Here is a 27,958-nt window from a genome sequence, read left to right on the forward strand (position 1 = left end):
ACAGCTGGCCTTGGTCACCGATGGAGATGCCCTGGTCCCCTTGATGTCCCTGGCATCTCAGCTTGTGGCTTTGGGTGATAGGGGCTGTGTTAGCCATGGGATTGCTAACACAGGGGAAAAGCAGCATCTCCAAGACTCTCTCATGCTGCACACTGTGCCCTTTACGTCCTCTTAATGCTCCTGCAGGGCAAAGAGTGTGTTTGTAACCCCACAGGGGACCCGTGAGGGTAACAGCCTCCACTTTTAGTGAGCTCTCCCCGGGAAAGGTCCGGAGAGCACGGAGTGGAAAAATCCACCAAATGTTTTTTCTGAAAGCAATCACCCACATGCCTTTTAATTTATGAGCATCCCCGTCGTCAGGTTTCTGGGCACCTCAGCAAGGATCAGGCACAGGCGTCAGTTCCAGGAAAGCAGCCACTTGCAGAAATAAGATGCAAGTGGGAATCAGACTCATGCTCGGTAAACACCAACGCAATATGGGGCTGAGCTGCTGCGGTGTGAAGGGACCACGGGCAGAGGGGTCCTGGCTGCACTACCCTGGGGCTGCAGCATCCACAGGCACCACTGGCAAAGGATTTGGGATTCTTCACCTCGAGGAGTCTTGGAGGGTGTTCAGGGCCTTTCTATTGGGATTTGCTCCTGTCCTTGCCGTTGTTTTTCTGCTCTGCTCCTGTTGTGCCTGGTGTGGTCTGAGCCAGGAGCCTGGATGCAATATATTGAGGACCTTGCAGAACGTGGGAGGCTGAGCCCCTCGCCTCCTCTCATCCTTCCTCCCACCCTTCTTTGCTGCCCTCCTCTTCCTCTCAGAGAAATGGAGGAGCTCCCTCCAGGCTGATCAGAGCTGACTGCACCAGTGGGTGACAGGGACATCCAGCAGCCCCATTGTTACACGTGCATGGCCAGCTAAAGAGCCGCCCATAAATCTCACCCATCCAAGGTCCTTTTCCTCTCCGCATCCCTCCCAGCCCCTGCGGGAACTTACTGCAGGAGCTTTGTGATGTCTGAGAGGCACAGCCCTCCTGGGGCAGGGTCGTAGAAGTGTGTTTCCAATGCGACACTGGTGAACAAGGGATGCTGATAAGAAAATAACCCTAATTAACTCTTCCCAGCATCACTTCAGCACTGGAAAAGCTCCTTCTGCAGAGCTGGGACCGACAGTGTGGCTGCCAGCACCCAGAGGGACCACGGAGCTGGGTGGGGGTCACGGCCCATCTCCAGCCATCCCATCCTCAGGTGTGACCAATGACAGTCCCTGCCCATGGCCAAACCTGGGGCAGACACTCGGGGGTGGCCAAGTGGCCCTGTGGCAACAACAACACCAACATGGTGACCTGCAGCCATCCCACACTCACCCACAAATGGGCGCTAGTCCCTGTCTGCTCCCCCACGTCATGGGGGTGGCTGCATCAACCCATAAAGTTTGGGTCCAAAGGGTTTTGATACGGGAAGGGTGGTGGGGAGCGACATGGGAGGCATGAAACAGGGGCTGGGAGAGACTTGCCTCTGCCTTGTGCAGGAGAAAAGGGGGAAAAAGGCGTTTAGATGGGGTTCTTAGGGACATGGTTTTCTTGCAGAGTGTCCTCTGGGGTGTCCTCTTGCCTCTTTGGTAGTGTTGGGAGTTGAACACTCACCCTTTGCTCCACAGGGATGGTGGGTTCATCGCCCTGAGGATGCTGGCATTGCCATGGGACACCTTTTCCTAACTCTGGTGTTCCAGCCCAGCTCACCTCCCCTTGGTTACGGAGGGGAAGGAGAAGGCTCGAAAGCTCCCAGAGCTGCAGAAATCCCATTGCCCTGGGCTCCCCTGGGTCTCAGCAGCTTCGCTCCCACCAGATCACCCATTTGCCTGGTGTCCAAGTACCCCCCTGGGTCCATGAATGAGGTGACCCCCAGCATCATCGACTGCCACGCTCCAAGGAGCCAGAGGTTAATGGCAGAGGATCGACCTCCTGTGTGGTTTTTTATCATTTTACTTTATTTGCATGAAGATAAATTGCGCCATTGTCTGTACAATTTCTCCTTAAATACTTGGCAACCCTTAAAAAAAAACAAAACAAAACCAGAAAAAAAACCCAAACGAACAAAATAAGGAAAGGAACAGTGCAGGCTACAGTCTCAAAACAGTACGATGCTTGTGAATAAATAACCCCCCGGGGAAGCCGGGGGGGACGCGGCTGTTCAGATTGCACATGGCTGGTGACTCCAGCCCTCCCGGGTTGTCACCATCCCCTCGGTGGCAGCAGGAGCAGCGGCTGCATGGGGACCAGCCTGGGCACGGACGTGCCCTCTCTGCCCTCTCCCAGCTCCTAGTTGCCCAGCTCAGCCGTGGTGGTGCTGGCATTTTTGTTGGTTTTACAGCAGAAGTACTGGTTCCAGATCTGCAGGAAAGCTGTCCGGAACTTCTTGATCCTGAAGGCGTAGACGATGGGATTCATGGCCGAGTTGCCATGGGTGAGGAAGATGGCAGTGTAGGTGAGGATGTGCGGCGTCTCGCAGGACGGGCAGAACAAGGTGATGCAGTTGAGGATGTGCAGAGGGAGCCAGCTGAGAGCAAAGAGGAAGAGGACTAGCGCTAAAGACTTGGCGATCTTCAGCTCCTTCCCATAATACTTCTGCGGGTCATTGGAGCTGGAGGAGACCTTCTTGTTGAGCTGCTTACGGATGAGGTTGAAGACTTCCAGGTAGATGAGTAGCATCAGCACCAGGGGAGGCAGGACCCAGACGAAGAAGTTGAAGTACACCATGTACTCCATGCTGATGACCGTCTCAAACTGGCACTTGATGACGAACTGCGTGTGGCTGGCGTTCAGCTCCTGAGTCCTCCGCATCTTGTTCAGGTTGTTCCAGCCAAACATAGGGGTGAGTCCCACCAGAAAGGAGACGATCCAACAGCAAGCGATGGCCACGGCTGCCCGCCGGGGTGTCACCATGCTCTTGTACCTGTGGACGAGACAACAAGCGCAGGGAAGAATTAGACACGAGTGGGATGTTCTGCCTGGGGGTTAAAACTGCTCCAGATGGGGTGGCAGTGCTGATGTTGAGATGGCATCATGCTCCTTCCTTCCTTCCTCAGCAAAAGTCTCTGCAGGGACAGGAGCTGGACTCAATGATCCTTGTGGGTTCCTTCCAACTCAGAACATTCTATGATTCTAATTGTGCTGATAGATGTGTTAATGGGTTGGTTTCTCTGCATGTGCCCTGGGGAATCTCATCCTGTGTTCCATCACCACCCCGGCCCCAGGGATGGGTGAGACCTCAGACGTGATGCTGGAGCTCTGGGGGTTGATGCCAAGCCAGCAAATGCATTAGCAACCTGGATCGTGTCTATGCATTCAACCCTCATATCTAAGAGGCTTTCATGATGCTCTGGCAGCCCACCTTACATCTGAGCACCCTACGCCCACAGCAGCGGGTCGCCCATTCCTCCCACCATGCGCCATCCCTGCCGGCACCCTGTCCCGGACAATTTCCTCTGCACCGGGGGAGGAAATCGCCAACAAAAACATCCTTGGGGACCCGCCAGGCTGGAGAAAAGATCCGCTGGTGCTAATGGAGCCTTGGGGAAGCTGCTGGGCACAGCCTGTTTCATCTCCTAATGTGCTGGGCCGATCGACAAAACCTTCTTTCCTGATGGGCTGGTGCCAAGGGCTAGAAGAGGAGGAGGAGGAGGAGGAGGAGGAGGAGGAAGCCGTGCTGGGCTCTGCTCCCCCCAGTGCCACCAGGGAGCACGCCAGGGCTGGGCTCACTCCTCCAGAGCTCTCCAAGCAGCAAGTGGAGCCTGCTGGATTGATTTTTCCCCTTGGCCCTCAAAGGAAAGCCGCTCCTTGGACACTGAGAAGATTTGCAGTCTGAGTGTTATTGCTTTCCACTGGAGGCGACTAAAATAATCATGTTTTTCTAATAGTTTACTGGGTTTTCCAGTGGTCTGGTGTTAACCCGGCCATGGGGACCACATGGAGGTGGCTGGCAAACCTGCATCTCCATTCTGGTGCTTGGAGCTCCCTGCTGCATGTCTGCAGCCCTTCCCTGTGGCGAAAAACACTGGAGCATTTTGGGGCTTTTTAATACATCAGCCAAGGACTCAAACCCGCTTTCCACCCCCTTGAAGCGGGGAACATGGAGGGGTGCAGAGTAGAGGGGGTGACATTGGTCCCCAGGAGATCGGATGGTCCCTGAGAGATTTTCCGAATGAACGCCCTCTGGTCTGGGAACAGATTCCCAGCCTCCCAGTGACAAACAGGTCCCGTGGGAAGGAGGTGGCAATGTGGGTGGCTGTTTCCTCCGAAAGGCTGGAGCCGGAGGGTGATTTATTCCTGGTGGGGAGGAGAGAGGGCAGGAGACCCTGAGAAAGACACAGGGCAGGGAGAGCCAGGGCACGGGGAGGACGAGGGGTGGTGGGAGAGCACCAGGGGAAGGTCTGGGGGGCCCATGGGAGCAGTGGGCAGCAGAGGGATGCCAGAGGCTCCCGTGGGGCTGCGTGCTGGCCCCCACACCCCATGTCACCGATAACAGGTCCTTGAGGAGGTCTAATGTGCCCTTCCAGCTGTGACACCCTGCTCCCACCTCCCCAGACTCAGACAGCTCGGGGGGGACACACCAATAATAACAGCAACAACCCCCCTGCCTGAGCTCCTGCCCTCTTTGCAACCCTTGCAAGTTGATGCTGGGTCACATCTCCCCACTCCCAGGGGTTTTCTAGGGTCTTCTGCTGATTCTGCTGAAAGTGCTGCAGTCCCGGGTGCTCCCCGCTCTGCAGAGCTGTGTGACAGCAGCGGTGTCGCCGCGATCCCCAACCACCCTCCTGGGGTTTGCAACCAGCACCCAGGCACAGAGCTGCTCCCAGAGCACCCACTGCTTCTCCCCCTTCCCCCCTGCCTGGGTTTGGGGAGCACTGAGACCCCGTTGTTAACCATGAGCCAGGGCTGGATCAGAGGATCCTCTGTTCAGTCTCACAGCTGAGGCAGAGGGGATGGGGAACGGCTGCGGGGGGCCCAGCCTGGATGGTCCTGGCCCCCTGCAGCTCCAGAACATAGTGTGTTGTTGCAGATGCCTATCAGGACAGCTCTGGAGGTCGTGCAGACCTCAGGTCCCCGGGTGCACGCAAGCCCACATGGTCCAGAGGGTGTAACGCACACAAGCACAGTGACCACCCCACATGCTGCGCGCCCACCTCCCTGCTTGAGTGCACATCCCTCCCACCTCCTCCCTGCACATCCATCCCTTCTCAATACACATCCTTGTTATTGCACACACATCTCTCCACTGCACATCCATCCTTCTTTGCCTCACACAGAATCATAGTGGGTTGAAGGGACCTTCCCAGCTCCCCCAGTGCCCCCCCTGCCATGAGCAGGGACATCTGCACCAGCTCAGGTTGCTCAGAGCCCCGTCCAGCCTGGCCTGGGATGTCTCCAGGGATGGTTCAGCCACCACCTCTCTGGCCAACCTGGGCCAGGCTCTCACCACCCTCAGGGCAACAATTTCCTCCTCATGTCCGGCCTGAATCTCCTTCCTTTAGTTTAAAACCATCACCCCTTGTCCTATCACAACAGCCCCTGCTCAAAAGTCTGTCCCCATCTTTCTTATGGGCCCCTTTTAAGCACTGAAAGGCCACAATAAGGTCTCCTCGGAGCTTCCTCTTCTCCAGGCTGAACACCCCAACTCTCCCAGCCTGTCCCCATATGGATGAGGGCAGATCATCCCCCATGAGTGCTTCCACCTCGCTGTGCATCCATCCCTCCTCCTTGCCACACACTCATATCTCTTCCATGGTCCACATCCATCCCTCCCTGCTGCACATCCAGCTCCGCCGCCTCGCTGAGCATCCCTGGTCCGACACGCACAGTGGTTTGAGTAGCAGGACGTGGCAAGATTGAATTGTGATGCTGAGAAGCAGCCAGCAACTGAGAGCAAAGCTTGTCCATGCATCCCCCTGCACGTATGCAGCACGGTCACAGGAACCACGGCTGAACCCGAAAAATACATAGAAAACAGCAACATCTGGAGCTGGAGCTTTTTCTCCTTCAAGCAACAAGCCAAGAGCAGGGGCAGCTGCAGCATCTTGCAGGGAAACGTGCTCCCCGGGGGCTCGTGGGTGCCCATTGCCCCCCTCAGCCCTACAAGGAGAATGACAAAAGCCAAGAAATGACTGGAGTTCCTCCTCCGTCCACCCCACAGGGTCTGGCCATGCAGCTCTCATTGGGCTCAGCTGTGCTAAAGGCTGCAAACCCAACTTAAAAGGAAGGAAATGCTGGGTCCCCCCTAATCCTCACCCCCATGGCACAGGTTGTGAGCAGAAGAGGGGTCAGCGACAGACTTCACTGTTCATGTTTCTGCCTTGTTCACATCATAGAGAAAAAATCTTTCTCATTTACCTCATTTTTTATTAATATGATAGGGCTGGAGTTTGGGACGGGTCTGGAAGGCAGAAGCACTAGAAAATGTTGGTAATGGCTCACAATTAATAAATAATCTCATTATTATCATCAGCATCAGAACAATTGCTGGCATCATTGCAATTTTATTACTGCTATTATTTTTATTAACAGCTGTGACTAAAACATCCATGATAACAATCACCGGCATCATCATACAATTTGGGTTTGTTCCCTTTGTCTGTGGGGTTTGAACCTGACCATAATTGCTGCCTTTTCCTCCTGCCCTCTCTCCTTGGTGGTTTTTGCATCATCCCTTCCCCACAGAGATGGGCATCACCCCAAGTCCTCCTGGACACCCTGCCAAGGCCAGAAGAACAACCATCCAGCCTCATCGACATCCCAGTGAAATGAGATGGGCCGGAGCTTTGGTTTGATGTGGAACAAAAACATCTTTGAGGGTTTGGAAAATAATGCAAAGAGGCAAAATATCAATTATTGCTAGAGTGCTGTTTGCATCCCCAGGGGAAGTGCAAGAAGTGATGGTTGGAGGAGGAGGCAGACAAATTGTCCCCAAGGGCTGTGCTGAGCTAACAGGGAGATGTGGGGCAGGGTCCTCTGGGGAGAGATGCTGCCTCGCAATGGGATGCTCCTGGAGATGCTGCAGTCAAACAAAGCTTATTAGGCTGAGGATGGAGTCACTGGGGAGACAATGAGGCCCCTTTTCTCCAGGACATCATAAAATGCTCCCCAGGCCCTCACCCTGGGGACACTATCCACCCTCTTTTCTCTCCGCTCATGATTCCCAAACTAGATTTAACTTCTTCTGCCACATCTTGGTGTGGTCAGACCTCTGCATCCCTCTCGTCTGTGGCCAAGGGAGCCCAGCTCAGCCCAGGACCTGCTCTTCAGGGGTCTGCATGGGGTGGGCGAATCCCCATGGCCACCTAACATATCAGGACACATCTGAAAACCAATGCAGAGCAGCGTATTCATCGCATTTCTATTGATTTGTCTTTTGTCTTGGGATCTGTTCCCCAAGAGAGAGATGAGGGCTCGTTTCCCACATCTCCAAATCCAACACTCACAGAACATGTCCTCTTGGTTTGGTTGAAAAAACCTCAAAGATTCCAGGTCTGGTTTGAATAAAATTTGTTTGTTTTTTAGTATTTCTGGGAATATATTTTTGTGTCCAGAAAATACTTGCAGATGTCCAGCTAACCCCAAGATGCGGCTTTGCTAGTCCTTGCTCTGGTGGGGTTTATTGCAGTGCAATTCCTAGGGAATTAATTCACTAATGAAGGCAGGCCATCACTAATGAAATGAAGCTGGAGCCAATGTGGTGGGAGGAAAGGAGGCCAAGCTGACATGAAGCTCATCTGCATTATGAACACAGCGAGGAAAAGCAGCCAGAGCATGTCCTGATCTAATTGAAAATCTCTCAACAAAAGTGCTTTGATCTTAGAGGATTTTGGTTTCTGCTCCTTTTTTTCCAGGCAGTATCTTTGCTTCAGATCTTTCAGCGTCCTGGAGGTCACTGGGCAGTTGGTGCTCAAAGCTGCTGAGAAATGTGAAGCTGAGAAACGTGAAGTGGCATCTGGGTTTTGTGAGGGACCATCTCAGCTACAGCTCCAGGTTGGGATGAGAAGGTCCCTGAGCACCTGCATGAGGTGGGAAAAGCTGCAGAAGAGACATTGTGTGACAGAGGGACCCTGATCATGAGGCCTTTGTCACCTCTAGTCCTGGATATGACATGCTGATTCCTTCTTCAATCTCGTCTTGGTTATTTTCCTCCTTTTGGGCTTCATTTTGGTAAATCCCTAAGTTCAAAATATTGAAGGTTATCAAGGATTTGTAGATGTATTAAAATACCTAAAAAGGTCTCAGCATTGCCATAAGCGTCTCTTAGCACCAACATCCTCCTTGCGTCACTTGAGTGCATCTTCTGTTTGTTGCCATCACTCTGCATGGCAGTTGGGAGCTTTGCTGCTCTTTGGTTTCAAACACGAGACACTCAGTTCTTCACACTCCCAACAACATCCACCCAACAACTGCAGCAAGTCAATGCTAGTGATGGGTCCACAGGGCTGGAGCTGTTGGATGGTGCCCACCACGAAGGCCTTTCACACCCTCCTGCGTCATTCTAGGAACTTCACAGCCGAGTTGACAGGTGGCATTGACACAACCATGGAAAGGATGTGAGAAAACATCTCCTGGGCAGAGGGATGCCAACACCATTTCAACATATTGATCTCATGGTCATGTCGCTTCTGGTTTTCCACCTTGGAAGAAATGTGGGTTTGTGACAGCTGGTGGGTGCATGGCCATGTGAGTGGTGGCCTTGGGATGGACGGATGTCAACCAACATCAGCTGAAGCTGGAAGTTGGATGGAGCTCTCCATGACAGCTTGTTCCTACAAATGCTTGGAAGGGAAGAGAGTGGCCCTATCAGATTCTCCTCTGGGATGCATGCAGTCTCGTCCTGATGCCCAAATCCCAGATCTGTCACTTGTCATATGCCAATTGACATGAAAAGACATAAAAAAAGGGTTCAAAACCCACAGAGAGTCTTTCAGGTGAGCCAGAAGAGTGCATCCTTCTGCGGCAAGGACGTTGGTGCTGGTTGGTGATGGAGAGCCTGTCTGGCATCAAAACGTTTGTTGTACAAGGCCCTGGACCATTTGCAGCTCTCCTGGAGCCCAGGCAGGGTCTGGGGACATGCTGCTGCCTTGGCGTGGGTTCAGCCTGCCCCAACACCTCTCCCAGGACCAAGATCTCTGAGGACTGCAGAGGGATGTGGGCACATCCCAAAGCAGCCCTAGGGACACAAACATCCCCCCAAGAATCTCAGCACACCTCCGTTTTGGCATCTGCCATGGGATGGCATCACCCACAGCCTCGTGAGGCTGCTTAAGGGCTCATTTCCCTGCTCCCCAACACCTATACACATAGAAGGGACCCACAAGGATCATTGAGTCTAACTCCTGAATTAAAGCTCAAAATGACTTTGACGTTAGCTCTGATTTGCACTGGAACTGGACCAAATGACATCCAGAGGTCCCTTCTGACCTAAATTCTTCGAGTCTACAGTTTCTCCTTCACAAAGAACCATTCTAGAATGAGATGGGAAGAAGCCAGCAGGAAGGCAAAGTTATCATTACCAGCTCTTATCAAGGGTGACATACTTGGAAAAATTGCACTTTAGGACTTCACTGATCCAAGAGCTTCCCAGAGGGTGGGAGCAGGTCCTGCTCTTTCACTCCCAGCCATTTTCAGCTGCATCTTGTGGCTCCATCACAACCCCTGGACCAGCTCTGGTGTTAACTGGTTCTTCATTGAGCCGACTCATGCTCACACTTGGCCACCTGTTTTTTCACAGAATCCCAGAATGTCAGGGGTTGGAAGGGCCCTGGAAAGCTCATCCAGTGCAATCCCCCCATGGAGCAGGAACACCCAGATGAGGTTACACAGGAAGGTGTCCAGGCGGGTTGGAATGTCTGCACAGAAGGAGACTCCACAACCCCCTGGGCAGCCTGGGCCAGGCTCTGCCACCCTCACCGGGAACAAGTTTCTTCTCAAATTTAAGTGGAACCTCCTGTGTTCCAGTTAGCTCCCATTGCCCCTTGCCTTATCATTGGTCGTGTTATCATTGGTTGTTGGTTTTGAGTCTAAACTCAAGAGGAGCAAGTTAAATCTTTGCCTGCTGGCCCAGAGCCTTATCACATCTCTGGTCCCTGGGATGGTAGGAGCAGCCACAATATCACAGCAGCCCGGATGAGTTCATTGCTAAGCAGTTGCAGACCCCTCCTGGGGCAGCTCGTGGTCTCAGCAGAGAAGTAGCTGCTGGCTGGATCTCTGCAGCTTCATTTGGGATGTCTGTGTCACCAGATTCCCTGGGCTCTGGCGATGAATCACAACCCATCTTTGGGAACAAACCCAGGCTTCCAGTAACCACGGAGCTTCTTTCAGATTGCCTACCCGGTTGCCCTCAGCTCAGAGGTGGGATGTGAGTAACCACCACGGAGCCTTCAGAGTGGACCAGTGCCAAGGGCTTCCCTTGGGCATCCCACCGCGACAAGATGTGGCAAGGGGACGGGGGAGCACGGGAGGGCTGGAGATAGCAGCAGAGGGGGATTGAAGCACAGGGACCTTGGGCACGTCTGTGCCCTGGGTGTGGAGGAGACATTGCTGTTGTCCAAAGAAGGCAAAGGAGCCTGTGTCATCAGTGAGAAAGGCAATTCTTCTGACATCGTTCAAGCAGTGTCCTTTACCCCAGCAGCAAACAGAAATCCTTTGTGCACATGAAATTAGTCTTGTTTTCAAACTGGGCTCGGTTTAAGCCTGGATTTTAAGCTGGATCCTGATGCCTTCAAGTGCCTTGTCACTGCGTAAGCAGCAATTCTCAGCAAGGACCACACGCCCAGTGCTCAGCCCCCTCAGCTCAAATGTGGATGGGGGTTAAGCAGAGGGCTGGGGACACCCAGGGCACCTGATGCCTGATGGAAATGATCATTTAATTTGTGCCTATTGGGGAGTGCTGCCCTCTAATCCCAGGCAGACCCTTCATGCCTCAAAGGGAGCCGTGACGCCACCCGATGCTGTGGGCAGCCCCAAGTGCACGCAAGGGTGCTGAGTTCTGGATGTGTCACCCTCTTGCTGCCATATGACAGTCCTGAGGCTACACCCGGTGTCCCTGGTCAACAAGGTACAAGTAACACTGACCCACAGATTTGCCCCCAGGCAGCTCCAAGGGCTCCCTCCCAGCTCCACCATGTGTGGTCACAGCCCTCCAGGATTTTCCTGGATCACTGGCTTCTCCCTTCAGCACCCCGAGGTAGGTGGGAAGGAAATGATTTAACGCTGTTGGCAACGGCTGCAAAATCATGAAACGAGCTGCAGAACCTCAGAACTGGGGGAAAAAAATGTGATGTTCTTGTGTTTTGGCTCCTGGTTTCAGGCAGCAGAATTTTTTGAGCATTTCTGTGCAATGCAAAGTGTGAGAAGTGCTGCTTTAAAAGAGAGAAGAAACAGAAGTTGAGATTCTTCCATAGCAGGACTTTGGGAATTAGGACACAGAGAGAAACAGTCTGGTCCATAAGAGCTGAGGGTGAAATTAGCAGGGCTGGCTGCATCGCTGATGGACAGTGTGATGGGCACATTGGACTTGTTTTCAGTGTTACCCCTGTGCAATACCTTTACTGGACATTTTTAGTGTCTAAACAGTTTTGTTGCCAAAAATAGAAATCTGAACTTCTCCTTGGAGTGGAGTCTGAGGGTGGGTCCCACATGTCCCCATCACACAGCTGAGCCCCTGCTGTGCTGGGAGCGACCCCACCTCCAGCAGAAGACAACTTCTGCAGGGCCAGAACGTTTCAGGAGGACACACTCAAACCCCACGTGCATCCCTCTCTGGATAAGGGGCTGAAAGTGTTTCTCAACCAACATCATGGCAGGGAGAGAATGTGTGTGGCCAGGAATCATAGAATCACAGAATGGTTTGGGTTGGAGGGACCTTCCCAGCTCCCCCAGTGCCCCCCCTGCCATGACAGGGACATCTGCACCAGCTCAGGGTGCTCAGAGCCCCGTCCAGCCTGGCCTGGGATGTCTCCAGGAATGGTTCAGCCACCACCTCTCTGCCCAACCTGGGCCAGGCTCTCACCACCCACAGGGACAACAATTTCTTCCTCATGTCCAGCCTGAATCTCCCTCCTTTAGTTTAAAACCATCACCCCTTGTCCTATCGCAACATCCCCTGCTAAAAATTCTGTCCCCATCTTTCTTATCGGCCCCTTTTAAGTACAGAAAGGCCACGATAAGGTCTCCCTGGAGCTTCTGTTCTCCAGCTGAACACCAGACAGCAGGTCCATGTCTGCCCTGTGCTGAGGATCCCAGAACTGGATCCAGGAGTCCTGGATCATCCACCCTCACTCCACTGGACCATCACCCTGGGGTTCTGGCCACCTCAAAGGCTCTCACACATCAGCCCTGCCCCTGTCATGGTGATTAACTGGGAGCTGATTAGCCAGGCCTGGCTCAGCAGCTGATCCTGCGTGTCTCTGTATGTCACTGCGTGATTAGAGAAGTCATAGAATCAGAGAACAGAATCAGTCAGGGTGATGCACTCACGTAGCACTAAGGAGATGGGATAAAAGGCAGCTCTGGCTATCTTCAGTGTGAATCCAGGACTTTGCTGGATTAAAGCAGACATTTTTTTTAATTACTGTTTGTATTGTACTTGAATTTTTCTATGCATTGCATACTTTTGTTCTTTATGCAAAATAATCTCTTTGAAATGATGACTCAAAATCAGCCCTCAAAACAGAGACGGGAGGGGGGCAAAGGAAGCAGCCAGCTCTGAAAACCACTTAAAATGCCAACTCTGTGAAATGTGGGCCTTGTGAGAAGCTGAAATGAGACGGCAGATCTAAAACGCCTGGTGTGATTGGGCTCTGAGAGCCTTAATGGCTCCTGCCCCATCCCACAAACTGCTGCGGGTTGCAGAAAGCCGGCAGTGCTGGGGCGAGGATGCCAGCTAAGAAAGTGTTTGGTACCATGGGGGGAAGATTCAGCTAAGAAAATGTCTGATACCATCTGCACAGCACCAGGGCAGCTGCCCAGTGCCACCGTCATTCCCTGCATGTCACCACCGAATGCTGCTACATCAGAGGATAAGTTGGTACCTGGAGGAAACCTCCGGCTTGGTGAGTCTGAAAAGCACCGAAAGTCATTAAGCAGGAGCAGATCGGAGATTCTAAGTGGAAGGGGAATAAGAGGAGTCTTGAGACCAGCTGTGGGCATCACATGTGTGTTCGACAGGACATCACGCTCTGCTCCCCAGGTAAATGGAGGTGGGAAACAGGAGACAGCATCTCCGGTGAAGGGGCACTAACCCAACCACCGAGCAGGGCTGAGATGGGTCTTTATCTCTCCAATGCAGAAGGACTCTTCACAAAAAGACATATCCTACATTACAGCTGGAGCAAGAGATTGGTATCATCTGCCTTTTAATTTCTTGGGTTTTTACACTTCTGCTTGCTAACCCGACTCCTCATTTTGCAATCAACAACTGAGCTCCTAAGTTTCTTAGGCTATATCTTGTTATTGCTGTCCAGGATGCTCACAGCACAATTTGTTGGTGCAAAGGGAACGTTTTCCTTCTTGTCCTTAGCCCAGTCCAAAGATTGGTACGTTCAAGACTGAAAAATTGGCTGGAAGCTCACAAAATGAGAGAGGTTGTTCTCTCTGCCTAATGCCTAAATGAGAATTAGGAGTGCCGACGAGATCTACTGTTTCTAAACCGCAGAGGACACAGTAACCCAAAACAACCAGTTCAGCGTCTTCTGTCCAACGTGCGTTTCCCCTGGTCTGATTAAAAGATCAATTTCAAATGCAAAAAAAAGAAGTCAGATTAATTTCTTATTTTGCTAATGAGTTGGCTATATGTACTTCCGATAAGGGAAAATCATTCCATGCCACAGCTGACTTCCAACTTCTGTCCTACACAACTTGCCATAAAACATGAATAAAACCTGTGTTTTTCACCCCTCCACAACACCATAAAAACAGGAATGAGGACTGGAGTACGTACGTGTCAAGCCATTAGGTTATTTATGCTGAGATGAATCTGTCCTGTGCAGATACATGTACCTTGATCAGCCAAACCAAATGTCAAATTGCGAGTGAAAGCTCCAGTTAACACCACAATCAAATGTTCCCTCACCGCAGAGAATCGATCTTTTGCCAAGGAAACAAATAAAAAGTGCAAGTGCAAAGCAAACCTGAAGTTTATTACTTAAACTCTGTTTTCTCTTTCAGATTTAATACATGATTTATTCCCTTGGAGGAAAACTGATTGACCTTGCTGCCTGGAAGGAATCAGCTCAGTATTTCCATTAGGATGGCTGAGAGAAAAAGCTGAGACCCAAGACCAGGAATTGCAGGAAAATGCATCAGCTAGGCATAAATTACACCCTGTGTATCTACTTAATTACTCTGGAAATTTAATCCAGGCAAGAAGCAATGGGCAGACACAGCCTGGGTCTGCCCAGGCAGCCTGGCTGGCGAAGGGGATGGACATGAGGGATGTGTGGGCCAGACAGGATCGAGCCCTCACCGTGTACAAGGAGAGTGATGGTCCCCGTGATGACTGCAAGGGACCCAGCATCACCCCTCCCCGGTGCACAAGGGACACAGAATCATAGAATCACAGGATGGTTTGGGTTGAAGGGACCTTCTCAGCTCCCCCAGTGCCCCCCCTGCCATGACAGGGACATCTGCACCAGCTCAGGGTGCTCAGAGCCCCGTCCAGCCTGGCCTGGGATGTCTCCAGGGATGGTTCATCCACCACCTCTCTGCCCAACCTGGGCCAGGCTCTCACCATCCTCAGGGACAACAATTTCTTCCTCATGTCTGGCCTGAATCTCCCTCCTTTAGTTTAAAACCATCACCCCTTGTCCTATCGCAACAGCCCCTGCTCAAAAGTCTGTCCTTGTCTTTCCTATGGGCCCCTTTTAAGTACAGAAAGGCCACAATAAGGTGTCCATTAAAATAAATCCCGCTCGCCTGCGTCTGCACAGGCTTTGCCACGTCCATCTGGACACGGCTGCGCTCTGAGTTGTCCCTGTCTCGTCTGCTCAGTGCCACAGGCGAACAGAGCCGTTTGCACCGAGAAAAATTAGTGTCTCAGTTTTGCATGTTACAAGATTTAAGCCACTGATTGTTGTTACCAGTGCAGGAATGAAAGAAATAATTTAGTCTGTAAGACTGTGCTAATTATGGTTATGTCTGAGACGGCATTTCTCAGCGTCAGCCTCTCGGTGTTTTCGGAGAGTTTGTAGCATCGTTCCCTCTGTGAACAGATGGGGAAACTGAGTCGCAGAGGGGAGCTGTGACATGCCAAGTGAAGCACGATGAACTGAGTTGAATGAGAAAGCATCCCTGGTGCCAGGAGCTGGCACCTCCCTTGTTTGAAGGAGGCCAAGAAAAATCACCCTGTCTCTGGATGCAGGGAGAAAAATGGCCCAGGGAAGGTGAACAGACAGCCAGGATGGTGATGTCCAGATTTTCTACGTTTTGGCCCTCCTTTGGGGAGTGATGGAAAGGTTTTATTGTCCCCTCAGGACTGGGAGATGCCACCTCTCTGTCTCTGTATCCCTGCGATCCTGCTTGGGCATCGCTGGTACCCAGTGTCTGTGTGCCAGGGCACCATGGCCACACTTGGGGACAGCACTGAGGAAGGCTGGTGAGGAAAACAAGCAAATGGGGCTGAGGAACAAACCCCCTTTCGCCCTCCAGCTCCTTTTTTTGTGAACAGAGACTTTGGTTCTTAACAAAAATTCAACCAAACCAACCAAGACTGCGGCGGCTGCTGAAACTGGTCCCTGCTCAGTGCTGGGGGGCAAAGCCCAGGAAGGATGGGATGGGATGGGATGGGATGGGATGGGATGGGATGGGATGGGATGGGATGGGATGGGATGGGATGGGATGGGATGGGATGGGGTGGGGTGGGATGGGATGAGATGGGATGGGATGGGGGAAACAATGGAAAAGGCAGCGAGAGATAGAGCCAGGGTGTAAGGGGGGCTGCTGTGTCCCCCCAGCTCAGTGCAACGAAGAGCAAACCCAGATGCCACAGACTTTCCAGCAGCTGATCCTGCTCTGCACTGCCCTATGTCTCCAAAAATGGTCCTTCCCCCCTCTTTGCCCCCCATTGCCCATCTGGCCCTCAGCCCATCATCAGTGATTGCTGCCTGTGCTCTATAGGAAGGACGATCCCAACCTCTCAGGGTTATTTTATACCCTCTTGCTGATGGCATCACCAGTGATGTCTCCTTAATACCCAGACCTGCCCGTTCAGCCGCTCTCCGGTTGGAAAGGCTGCGTGCCTGTCGGCACGCCGCGGCGGGGCTGGGTGCTGGGATCGGGGTGCTCAGCTCATCGCTATTCTGCAGGACACCCCGCTGGCTGTGGGGCTTTTTTGTGGTCACCCTGGAGAGCATCAATTGCTCTTTCTTGCCACTGGGCACCCTGCACAAGAGCCGCGTGGCTGCCCCGGCAGCTGGGCAGCTGTGCTGCCAGAGACGGAATCTCCCTGCCAGAAGCCTGGGCAGACTCTGGGACAGCTGCTTTTTCACTTCATGAGCTTTGAAGTTCGGGGCACCTTGGGTGAGATGTGGCCCAAAAGCACCAGCTCCCTGGGACCGCTCCTCCCAGCCCATCTGTAACCTGCACGCTGGGCTCTCTCCAGCTCCTGCATCCAACCCTGCTGCATCACTTTGAAAAATCATTAATTTATCTCCAGAATAAACCAATACTGTTCATATTAGCTCAGCTGTGCTGGCTGTTATTCCCCCAGGCTCTGAGATGGTGCTGTTGTCCCCAAGGGGACGAGTCACTCAAGCTGTCCCCGTCCCCGCCAGGAGCCTCTGACCTGCATGGTCTCCTGGTGCTCCGTGTCTTGCTGTCACGGGGATCACGACCCCCATGGCCTGTGTCTGTGCTTCCCTCACACCCCTGCGGGCAGGACCCTGCAGCGTTTTTCCCCCTCCTTCCTCCAGCCAAAGGTTTTTCTTCCAGCCCGTCAGTCGAAACGACTCAGATGTGTGTCATGAAGAAACTCATCTCCCAGGTCATTTCACCACTGTGCCTCCTCCACATTTTCCTCCTATTTTCCACCCATCTCTGTGTTGCAACGACATTTCTATCCCCCCTGTCTCCACACCAGAATACAGACCAGCCAATACGCTGACTTTCTGAATTTCAGACCCCTCTGGACACCCTCACGTCTGCTCCGAATGGTGCCACCAAACCCCCTGTCCACGCCACGGCTCAGGCTGTGACCCCATGGGACAAGTCGCTCCTCCCCGCTGTCAGGCTGATTTCCAGCATGGCCACTTGGATACGATGGCTCAATAGCCCCCAGAGCCTTTGACCAGCCCTGCCTGTGCTGTCTTGGAGGCCCATGGACTCGCAGGTCCCAGGCCACCCAGTTGGGTGGCTGCTGAGTCCATTCAGAGCCTGTCCAGTGTCCAATAGTCCCTTATGTTTGGGTACAAGCTGCTTTGAGATGTTCTGGACAGGAGACCCCGTTGGGTCTTGCGTCACTGACTGCAAACTGCAGCTGTGGGTCTGGGTGTCCCTCCAGATCAGACTTTGCAAATGGAATCTGGTGGGCTTTTGCCCAGCTGTTTCCATCCAAGCTCATGGCCAAAATCCCCTATCTGGTCAACAAAGTCAACCTGACACTTTTAAGACACAGTTAAGCTCATCCTAACACCACAAATGGGCTAGATAAACCCTGCTGGGATGCACCCTGGGTGTGACAGGAGGTGAGGGTGGCTCAGCTCTTGGTGGCCCCATGGTACGTGTCCAACCAGAGCGAGACAGATGCCACCTGTGTGTGCCAAGGGCTGTGCAATGACAAGGACACCAGAGCCAGCGGCTGGGGACAGGGTTGGTGTTGAATCCATGGTGCCTGAGCCCGCCCGCACACCCAGCCCTGACCCCATGAGTCACTTATTTCTGCTCCATCACCTGCTCTGGCCGGCGTGGAGCAGAGGTGGGAACACTTCTGTAGAGACCAAGGGATGATCACACCTCCCATTGATGGAGTCACATTCTTCCATCTCAGAGATGGAAAAAGACCCAGGACCCCCATAAAAGGGCCCCTGCACGTTCTGAGCCAGCTCCAGCATGGGGTGGCAGCGGTGATGGCCACACCACGGTGAGCTGGGCCTGACTCAGTCCTGACATGTTGCCTGCAGGGCCAGGCTGGGCTGACGGGGACCAGGCAGGCTGAATCAGCAGCTTTGCCTTTGGCAGAGCCTCCTCCTGTAGGGTGTTTCACTTGTCTGGTTGCCAGCAGCTGCACGGGGTCCACGGAAAGCACAGGACACCATGTCCCGATGTGCATCACCATTGCCTCCACTAACCCAGTACCCTCGGAAATACCCCAGTCACTCCAGAAAAGGGAAAACCCACCCCAAAGTGCTCAGAGGTGCTCTTGGAAGTGGGACAGTCTGTCTGGGTGTTCCCAGGTGTTTGGGGGGCTCTGTTGTTCAACCATGGGTCTGATGGACTGTCATAACGTGGACACAGCGAGGAACCTCGCCTTGCTCAAGTACTCCCTGTGGGCACCTTGTTGTCCATCCCACCATGTTTAGGTGGCCCTGGCTGACGTTGCTCCTCACCTTCCGCTCAATGGGAACCTTCTGCTTGGTTTATATTGCCATGGGATGAAGAAATGCAAGCTGGCTTTGCAGAGTAGGCCCTCTTGGGTCAATGGTACCATTGCGTACACCTGAATCACTGCTATGGAGGTGGCAGAACCTTGCTGGGTTCCATCCATCCTTCACCACCTGGTTCGATGCCCGTGTTCCCCACAGGATGAATTCATGGGCAGGAGCACTCTTGCCAAGGACATTGTCCCCACAGGTGTACCTCAGCCACTTTTGACTGTCAGTGGCTGGAGCTGCTGTCACTTTGAATCAGGATGGATTGCTGACACGAGTGACTTTTGGCATTCTTGACTCCAGGCTCTGCCCATCAGGGACCTGCAGCCCAGGAGGACCATTTGGCCTCCTGGATAACCCCATTTTTTTGAGTTACTTGTATGGATCACCATGCCATGGGCTGGGGTCATGGACATGAGCCCAGCTGATCACTGCACCCAGCATGATCAGAAGGATCAAGCAGTTACAGCATATCTCAGTGTCCACACCTGCTGTGCCCCAATCTCCATCCCTGCCTGGTAGGGTCACACTGAGCGAGCCAAGGTCCTGCTCTGTGCCTCAGTTTCCCTGTCTGCAAATGTGCTATTGTCCTTGCTGGGAACATGCCTTCAAATTTACTGGTGATGTATTATCAATGCTTAAATTTAAAAATCAGTAGAAATGGGGAAAAAAAAAACCAATTAAAATATCCCCAGAGCATGATTTTGGGGTGTAGCGGGAGAACATCAGCAAGAAGAAGCTGGTTTTCATTCATTTCCCTGCAGTGCAACGCTGGCAGATGTGAGCGCTGCTGAGGGGACAGATGTTGAGTTGCAGTAACGGGGTCAGGGCGAAATGATACCCTGGGATGGAAATGATGGAAATGATACCCAGCATGGGGACCACATCTCTCCCCGCTCAGAGACACAGGTGGGGAGGATACAGGGTGCTGCTGCTCGGGGCATCTGGAGGCCACGCATCTCCCCTTGACCTTTCCATGCAGAATATTTGGGAACAACCCTGAATATCCGCAAATCCAGAGCATTCCTGCACACTATTCACTGCTCTTCTCCCCTTCCCTCTGTGCTACCGAGAACGGAGCATCCTCCAGTCAGATCCTCACAGCACCCCAAGGAGGGGGACACTCACAAACCCCAGAATTGCCCCACAGAGCCCCAGAGCTGGGGACACTTTTTACAGCCTGAATCTCCCGCTGGCTGGCACAGCAGCATCTGCAGCTTTTTCGAGTGACCTGATTTTGTCGGCAAACGTCTCGTGGTGCCACTGCAGCAGCTGTGCAGGCTCCGGCCGAGCTGATCCAGACGTCCCCGCGCCGAGGGAAGAGCCCGCGCAGCTTTGATCTGACTTAGCACAGTCTCAGCTGCAAATTATTCTGCAGATCACAGACTCGGGCTGCAAACCGGCTCACCTGGGTATTTACCAGGATCTCAAGACTGATCTAACCTGCTGGTAAATCCCTTCCCCGTTTCCAAGGCTCTGAGAATTTTGGTGATACCAGAAGGAGGGTGTTGGTCGCGGACCGGCACAGCTTGTCCGTGCACCCTGGGCTGGTTCCAGCAGAGCTCGGTGTGAAACGCTGTTCTGATTTAGCACCTACACGCTGAGCTGGTGCAGGGTGCTGGAAACTGCAGTTGGGAACAGCCCCGAGTCTCCAGCACATCTCTGAACTGTCATTCCTGCCTTTTTTCCCTCATCCTTGGTTCAGATCTGCCTGTTCCTTGGGAACGAAGGTCTCCATAGATCACCCTTATTTGCTAAAAATACACCTGGTGGAAGGCAGCCAGGGAAGAAATAAAAGAGGCGGCTGCAAGGACCTGCCAGTCACCAAAACTTCTCAAGTTTAGGAAAAATGGGAGTGTTTTCCTTGGAAATTCAATCTGCTTTTGCAGGGCAGGGCCTGTAAGGATGGATGGCATCTTTTCATTGCCTAATGGAGGTTGATGAGCTCCTGGGTGCGAGGTCCCCACAGGTCTTTGAGCTCACGCTCCTGGCTCTTGGTCACCTGGAAACTTTTGAAATGTTCCCTCTGAATTTAAAAATAAGCCTCAGAAGAGCCAGGACATGGTTCATTCACTTGCCTGGCTAGGTAGGATCACTCTTGTTTATTGTCTGCTGTGTTGGACAGGTTGGGTAGAGACATGTCCAGCCTCCCTGGGGACATGTCAAACATGTCACCTCAGATGCAGAAGTTAGAACCCTTGAGCCAGCCTGAAAAATCGTTTCTGAGGTTTGACACCTCCCCATTTCGGTGGGTACGGTCCCCAGGGGACCAGGTCGCACAGGCACTGGGGTCACCATGCGTCCCAGCCTGGTCCGAAACCCTCCCCATCTCCATCCCGGACACATCTGCTGGGTCTCAGGGCCCAAGTGTCCAGGGAAGTTTCCTGTCAATATCATGGTGGGAATGCTGGAAGGACTTTCCATGGGTTCTTTGGTGCTTTAGTGCCTGGATATTTAGGCTAAAGCAGGGTCTGATCCCAACATCCTCCTCATCCCCCATCCCATAGCAGCAGGGAGCCCATCCTGCCAAGACCCTCTGTGACTTCTCGGCAGAGGAAAGTGGGGAAAACCGTCTCAGACACGTGTCCCGCTCCATGACCCAGCTGGACGAAGGCGACGAGACTTCCTGGGCTTCCCTGTGACCCAGCCCCAGCTGGCCCCATGCCTGTGGCTCTTGGCAGCCTTGGAGAGAAGGGGAAAGAGCACTGCAATCCCCGCAAAAGCCTGGAAAACAGCGTGGTCAAGGGGGAGAAACTTTCCCCTTCCACCAATGTGTCCATCCGGGACTCGCAGGCTGCCTGCAAGGCTTCCTCACCTCCCACTTGCAGTCCAAGGGATGCTCCTGCCATCCCTGAGCTGGGTTATCTCCTCACGTTCAGGACAGGGAACTTTGGAACCACCAGAAAATGCCAAAGTTATCCCCAGAGCCACCCACAGACCTGTGTCCCAGCCTCTTGCCTCCCTCATTTCTTAGCAATTTCCAGCCCGGTTTGGTCTAATTTCCGCAGCTCTGCAGCCTCACCCGTGTGTTTGAAACCTTCGGCAACACAAAATGCATCTTGGCCCAGCGAGAGGTTCCTCGGGATCCTGGAGGGCTGGGGGGGTCACCCTAATGTCAGAGCCCAGGCACAGAGGGTGGGGGTCCCTGATGTGGAATGAGAGACTCCATGTCCACAGGCTCTTGTTACCAACAGATCTGTCCAGGTTTTTTTCTTCCTGGCACATATTTAAAAGCGTTTGTGGAAAGAATTGCTGGTCCAAGACAAGCAGACAGGGGTAAAACCCCCAAGAAAACCCTGAGATGGGACCAAGCTGCAACGGTCCATCCAGCATCCCCGCGCCAGCAGCTCAAGCATGTCCCAAGGACACCGACTACTCCTGCTGTGACCCTCTCCAAAAAGCCCAACACATCATCACAGAGCAGAGCCAAGACACCCAAACCATCCTTGGAGCACAGGCAGGAGCCAAAGGAGCTACATCCCCCCAAACATCCCTCCGGCACTGTTGCCTCCAGCATCCTAAAGGAGCTACATCCCCCTCAAACATCCCTGCAGTACCGTCCACTCCAGCATCCTAAAGGAGCTACATCCCACCCCAAACATCCCTGTGGCACCATCCCCTCCAGCATCCTAAAGGAGCTACATCCCCCTCAAACATCCCTGCAGTACCGTCCCCTCCAGCATCCTAAAGGAGCTATATCCCACCCCAAACATCCCTGTGGCACCATCTCCTCCAGCATCCTAAAGGAGCTACATCCCCCTCAAACATCCCTGCAGTACCGTCCCCTCCAGCATCCTAAAGGAGCTATATCCCACCCCAAACATCCCTGTGGCACCATCCCCTCCAGCATCCTAAAGGAGCTACATCCCACCCCAAACATCCCTGTGGCACCATCCCCTCCAGCATCCTAAAGGAGCTACTTCCCCCCAAACATCCCTGTGGCACCGTCCCCTCCAGCATCCTAAAGGAGCTACATCCCCCTCAAACATCCCTCCGGCACCGTCCCCTCCAGCATCCTAAAGGAGCTACTTCCCCCCAAACATCCCCCCGGCACTGTCCCCTCCAGCATCCTAAAGGAGCTACATCCCCCTCAAACATCCCTGCAGTACCATCCCCTCCAGCATCCTAAAGGAGCTACATCCCACCCCAAACATCCCTGTGGCACCATCCCCTCCAGCATCCTGCCGCCGGTCACCGCAGGGACGCCGAGGGGCCGGTTCCTGCCGGACGGCCCCGACCGGCTGCTTCCCCTCCCTTTGAACTTGTTTCATCTTCCTCAAGTGTGGCTGCAAGAGGGAAGTTTGGGCTGGACCGGGGGACCCCGCTGTGCCTGGCTTGGGGGGGTGACAGGACGGGGGTCCTGCCTTGCTACCGGATGCGAGAGGGGACATGTGAGCTTTTCCACCAGCATGAAGGAAGCAAATCTATTTTAGGTGGTTTCCAGCAGTTCCTGTGGAGGCTGGGGAGCCTGGTACCCTCTGCTCTAACCTTCTCAACTGGAGTGATGCTCTTGCATCCCACCACAGTTGGGAAAAGGCCCCTTGTGGGGAGGCAGTCTCCTCCAGCACCCAGCAGTGAGGACGGATGCTACCCAGGGGTTTGGGACAGAGAGTAGAGGGCTTGGTGGGATATCTCACTCCCTCAACCATGCTGTGGGCACAGGGCATGCCTTGGGTTTGCCTCCGAGAGCAGGAGAAATGAGCTGCCAACCTAGAGACTCCTCTCCATTCCCCCAAACCTGCTTCCACCATACACAAGTGGCCGATGTTACTCCATGTTTCTGTGGCCCTGGGAAACATGGCCATATGAGGCCAAGATGGAGCAGCAGATGCCACTTGGGCATCTCCCGCTGCCATCCTGAGGCTCATGACAAATGTCTCAGAGCACCATTTGCTCAAGATGCTGCCAGCAAACCCCGATCCCAGGACAGCAAAGCTCCCGATCTCCCCCCAGGGCTCGCTCTCCAGCCAGATGTGTGGCAGCAGCCGGGTCCACGTGTTTGCTGAAGAAGGAGAAAACCCGTGGGCTGTTCCCCAAACTCACAGCCCCAGGGCCAGGTGTGTGTGGGCAGCCAGGAGCTGGATCTGGGCTGCGATGCACCGTGTTCCCCCCTCCCTGCCAAGCTGCGCTTCCAGTCCCCGCTCCGCCTAATTAAACAGAAAGCCAGTGGTGACTTTGCTTCTCCTTCAGACAACACTTCCCAGCCAACAGTCTTGTTGTCTTCTCTCCCCAGTTGGCCAGGATGTGGCAGGGATGTGAAAACCCATGCACACCCCTTCATGGGACTAAATGGCCTCAAGTTGCACCAGGGGAGGTTGAGGTTGGATCTGGGGAACAATTTCTTCCCCAAAGGGCTGTGGGGCATTGGAACAGGCTGCCCAGGGCAGTGCTGGAGTCACCAGCCCTGGAGGGTTGGCCAGACGGACATGAGGTTCTCAGGGCCATGGGTTAGTGCTGGGGTGGGTTATGGTTGGACTCGATGATCTTGAGGGGCTTTTCCAACCAAAATGATTCTGTGATTCTATGACGCTGGCTGGCCATGTGCCAGAGGGATGTCCCCACTCCATGTCCTGCCTGTCCTTGGGATGTTGCTGAGGCACATACCGTCCTGCATCACTCCCCATCTCTCTGAGATGCCATCACTCCCTATGGACCCCCAGGGACATTGGCAGCTCCCCCTGAGATCTCCCAGGCAGGAGTGGCCACATGTGTCACCAGGGGCCCGAGTCCTGCCCCAGTGTCACAGGCTCTCAGCATCCTGTCCTAATTTGCACAACGAATGGGTTCGGTGTTTCAGTGAGGGACGGCACCACAAAGCCACAATTTGAGCTGTCAGCACTGGAAAAACATTTGCAGTATCATCTGCTGGCATCTAGCAACAGGTTGGGAGAAACTTGAGGCATTTCAGATTCTGGGAATACTCTTTAGTGGTGTTTTCTGTCTTATTTGCCATCTACAATGTTTTGCTGCTGCTATGCCTAGGGCACAAAATCACCTAAAATCATCACATTTGCCAACTGCTGGGAATTCACACCAGGGAAAGAAGGAAACATCCAGGGATAAGTGAACAGGAAAGCTGGTGAAGCCGAACCCTTCTTGTTGAGGCTGTGAAAACTTTCAGTATTAAAACAGGCTACAAAACATCAGAGGAAAATCTCATGATGCCGAGTGCTCAAGCACAAAATGAGACAAGAAAATTCAGGGTCGATATTGCACGAGAAAAACCCACCCAAACTATACACAGCAATAACTTAATGTTGCTCCCAGGAAAGCTCCTGGACTCACGGCAGAAATCTCCTCAAAAAAAGGCTCATTTGATGCTCAGAGGCAGCAAGGGAGGAAAAAAGACAGAGTTTGTTAGAAAAATGACAGATGTGAGCGAGGCAGTGTTGCTATGTATAAAGCCACGGTCCTCCCACACCTGAACCCATCCCCATCGCACTGGGGATGCAGGAGGACCAAAAAAGCACCGCGAGCACTGACAGGGTGAGAATCGCTCCGGTTACACCGACAGCCTGGAAGACGAGGATTTTTCGTAACATAAAATCACACTTAGGGAGAAAGTTTGGAACAGGCTGTGAAATCGTGTGCGGCAGGAAGGGGGTGGGCAGGGACCGGGGGTTTGGCCTGTGTCCCCCTCCCTTCTGCTCCATCGCTGAGCAGCCTGTGGCTGGGGGAAAGTCCCAAAGTAACAGACCTCCAGCCTGACCCAGTGGATCTGGGAACACCGAGCATATCAGAGCAGCGGGTCAATCGCGACACAGGTGCCTCCTGTCCCCATCCCTGTCCAGGAAGGTGATTCCTGCCACAGGAAGGGTCTGACACCCAGTGGGGTCTGGGCAGCATCTAACACAAGGACATTGGGTCCCTTTTGGGGGGGTCTTTGTGCTGATGAAGGGTCGTGGACCCCTCTGGCAAACGGAGGGTGTATCGGAGCTGCAAAGGGGTCAGTGGGTGACACGAGCTGGGTGTGTGCTCAGCCATCCTGAGTTTTCCAGCAGTGCTCTCGGCAGCGGGAACCTTCCCCGAGCAGACAAGCCAGACCAAGGTGTCCCTGCAGAGCCCCGAATGTCCTTGGACAGAGCAAGAGGGACCAGTGACAGTGGCTGCACAACCAGGACGTGTGGGCTGCCCTCGAGCAGCACTGATTGTGGGTGTCACATCCCCTTCCAGCCCCACTGACACCCCCCGGTCCCCCTGCAGGGAGGGAGTCAGCCATGAAGTGGTTAAATATCTCCTCCTGCAGCAGCAAAGTTCAAATAAAGTGCGTTCTCCTCATTTATGCCCAATGGTATTTGCTATGGGCTTGGCTTTGACAACAGACACAGATGATCAGATGGAGAAAAACAAGGAGAGGAGCCATTTGTGGGGCAGCCCCATGGCCAGGGATCTCTCTTGGGTGTGCCTGCCCCACAACACATCCCAATCTGTCACCTCTGGTCCCTTAAAACCACAAAGCTGTGTCGCACATGACCACTAGCAAGCAGGTTATTACCCCCAGGCTCCCCATGGCAAGGGAAAACTTGGGCTGAACACAAATCTATCGTCTCCTTTTCACTCCCTGGAGCGCCCCGCCGGTGCTCTCCCATGTAGGACACATTTGTCCCGGTCATGGGGATCAGGTGCCAAGATGCAACCTCTGCCTGCACACCCAGCACCCCCTGACCACCCATTGAAGCTACTGGAGGCTCTGGGACACCCCCCCCCCAGCCCAGCCTGCCCCAGTTGCTGCTGCAGCCAGATGTGTCCGGGCCGGCAGAGCGGAGGAAGGACCTTTCTCCTAGTGCTTCTCCCAGAGTCTGGGGCATCCTCAGTCCCTTTTAACCCCCCCAGCAGCCACTGCAGAGCCAGTCCCGACACGTTTTCCCACCTGACAGGGATCTTCACCCGCAGGTATCGATCCACGGCAATGGCCAGCAGCGCCAGGATGGAGCTCTCGGTGAGGATGAGGACGGGACAAGCCACCATGAGGCAGCTGTAAAACTCCGTCTGCGGTCCGATGTTGATGATGATGGCCAGCGGGATGACCAGGGCCCCCACGGCCACATCGGCCACCGCCAGCGAGACGATAAAGCAGAAAGTGGCATCCCGCAACGCCTGGTTCATCTTCACAGCCCAAATGACCAGGATATTCCCCGGCACGGACACCAAAGCGATGAGGACTTCGATGGAGATGTAGGCAGCCTGGAAGGCTGAGACGGAGTGTGCCATGATGCTCGGGTCCCCTCCCCGCTCACGCTGGGGTCCCGCGGTCACCTGCAAACGCACAGGGAGACAGACGGTCAGTAACTGCGCTGCGAGCCGAGATGCAGCCTGTGCAGGGGCCGGGGGGGGTGGAGGGAAACACAACAAAACCAACAAACAAAACAACCCTCTCCCGTTATTGCCTCCCCTGGGGTTGCCCCCTCCCCGGGGCGCATCCTGCACCCACCTCCATCCCGCTTTACAACCGAGCGGGAGCCGCCGGCAGCCCCAGGGGGAGCAGCGGAGCGCTCGGGGCCGCCCCCCAGAGCCCCGAGGGGCCGGTGCAGCCGAAGTGGGGCCCCCTCACCCCCAAACTGCTCCTCCCCCGCCGACCTCGCACCGCCCCCCCCCGCCCCCGCCCGGTCCCGACCCTACTCACCTTGTCCTGCAAGCCGAGGGCTGGTTTTGGGGGTGCCCAAGATAGCAAGAGGTTCTTACCCGCAGGGTAACGGGGGGGACATGCTGGGGGGGCCGGAGGGATGCTCGGGGAGCGGACTGGGCTCGGTCCCGGTGCCCGGCACCGTTGGGCTCCCGCAGGCTCTGCCAGTTCCCAGCCGGAGCGGGAGCATCACATGGTGCGGCCGTTCCGGGCGTTTAAAGAGCGACTGACCCGATTTGGGGCTCGGCGGGGCCGGGAAGAACCGGGAGATGCAGCGGGGGGGCACCCGGCAGAGGGGGGAGCAGTGGAGGCAGCGCCAACCCCGAGCTCCCGACACGGGTCCGCTCTCGGTTTTAGCATTAGAACCGGTTTTTGAGGTCGGGTGTGAGCAAAGGATCCCGGGGGAGGGTGGAGAAGTGGAGCAGGGGGAGGGCGGAGACGAGCACCCAGCGCTCCAGGTCCAGCCCCAGCACCCCAAATCAGACCTGAACCCACCCAAAGTGCTGGGGTGCTCGCCCGGGCTCTGGGTGACAAGGGCTCACCCCAAATCACTGCTGGTGAGCCCCAAAGACCTTTCACCCACTGGACGGCACCCTTGGGCGCTGGGGGGGCTGCACCCCCATGCTGGTGAGGCGGGGCACAGTGTCCCTTGCATAGGGGCTGTGTTGGTGACAAACAGAGCTGTAGGGGCAGCCGGAGGGTTTGTCCTGTTCCCAGAGGTGGCTTGTGAA

The 27,958-nt window shown here is 54.2% G+C and overlaps 1 protein-coding gene across 1 annotated transcript; it reads right to left on the minus strand.

Annotated features, from left to right (window-relative positions):
* Window positions 1-1,886: 1,886 nt before the first annotated feature.
* Window positions 1,887-26,854, minus strand: LOC308049117 (adenosine receptor A1). The gene is made up of 2 exons (XM_080358552.1): window positions 26,475-26,854; window positions 1,887-2,940 (listed from the first exon to the last, which is right to left on the minus strand). Exons 1-2 carry the CDS (start codon window positions 26,813-26,815, stop codon window positions 2,307-2,309), a joined length of 975 nt encoding a protein of 324 aa, XP_080214678.1. The 5' UTR covers window positions 26,816-26,854; the 3' UTR covers window positions 1,887-2,306.
* Window positions 26,855-27,958: the final 1,104 nt, after the last annotated feature.

This window comes from Nesoenas mayeri (genome assembly GCF_963082525.1).
Source record: "Nesoenas mayeri genome assembly, chromosome: 23".
Classification (NCBI taxonomy): Eukaryota; Metazoa; Chordata; class Aves; order Columbiformes; family Columbidae; genus Nesoenas; species Nesoenas mayeri.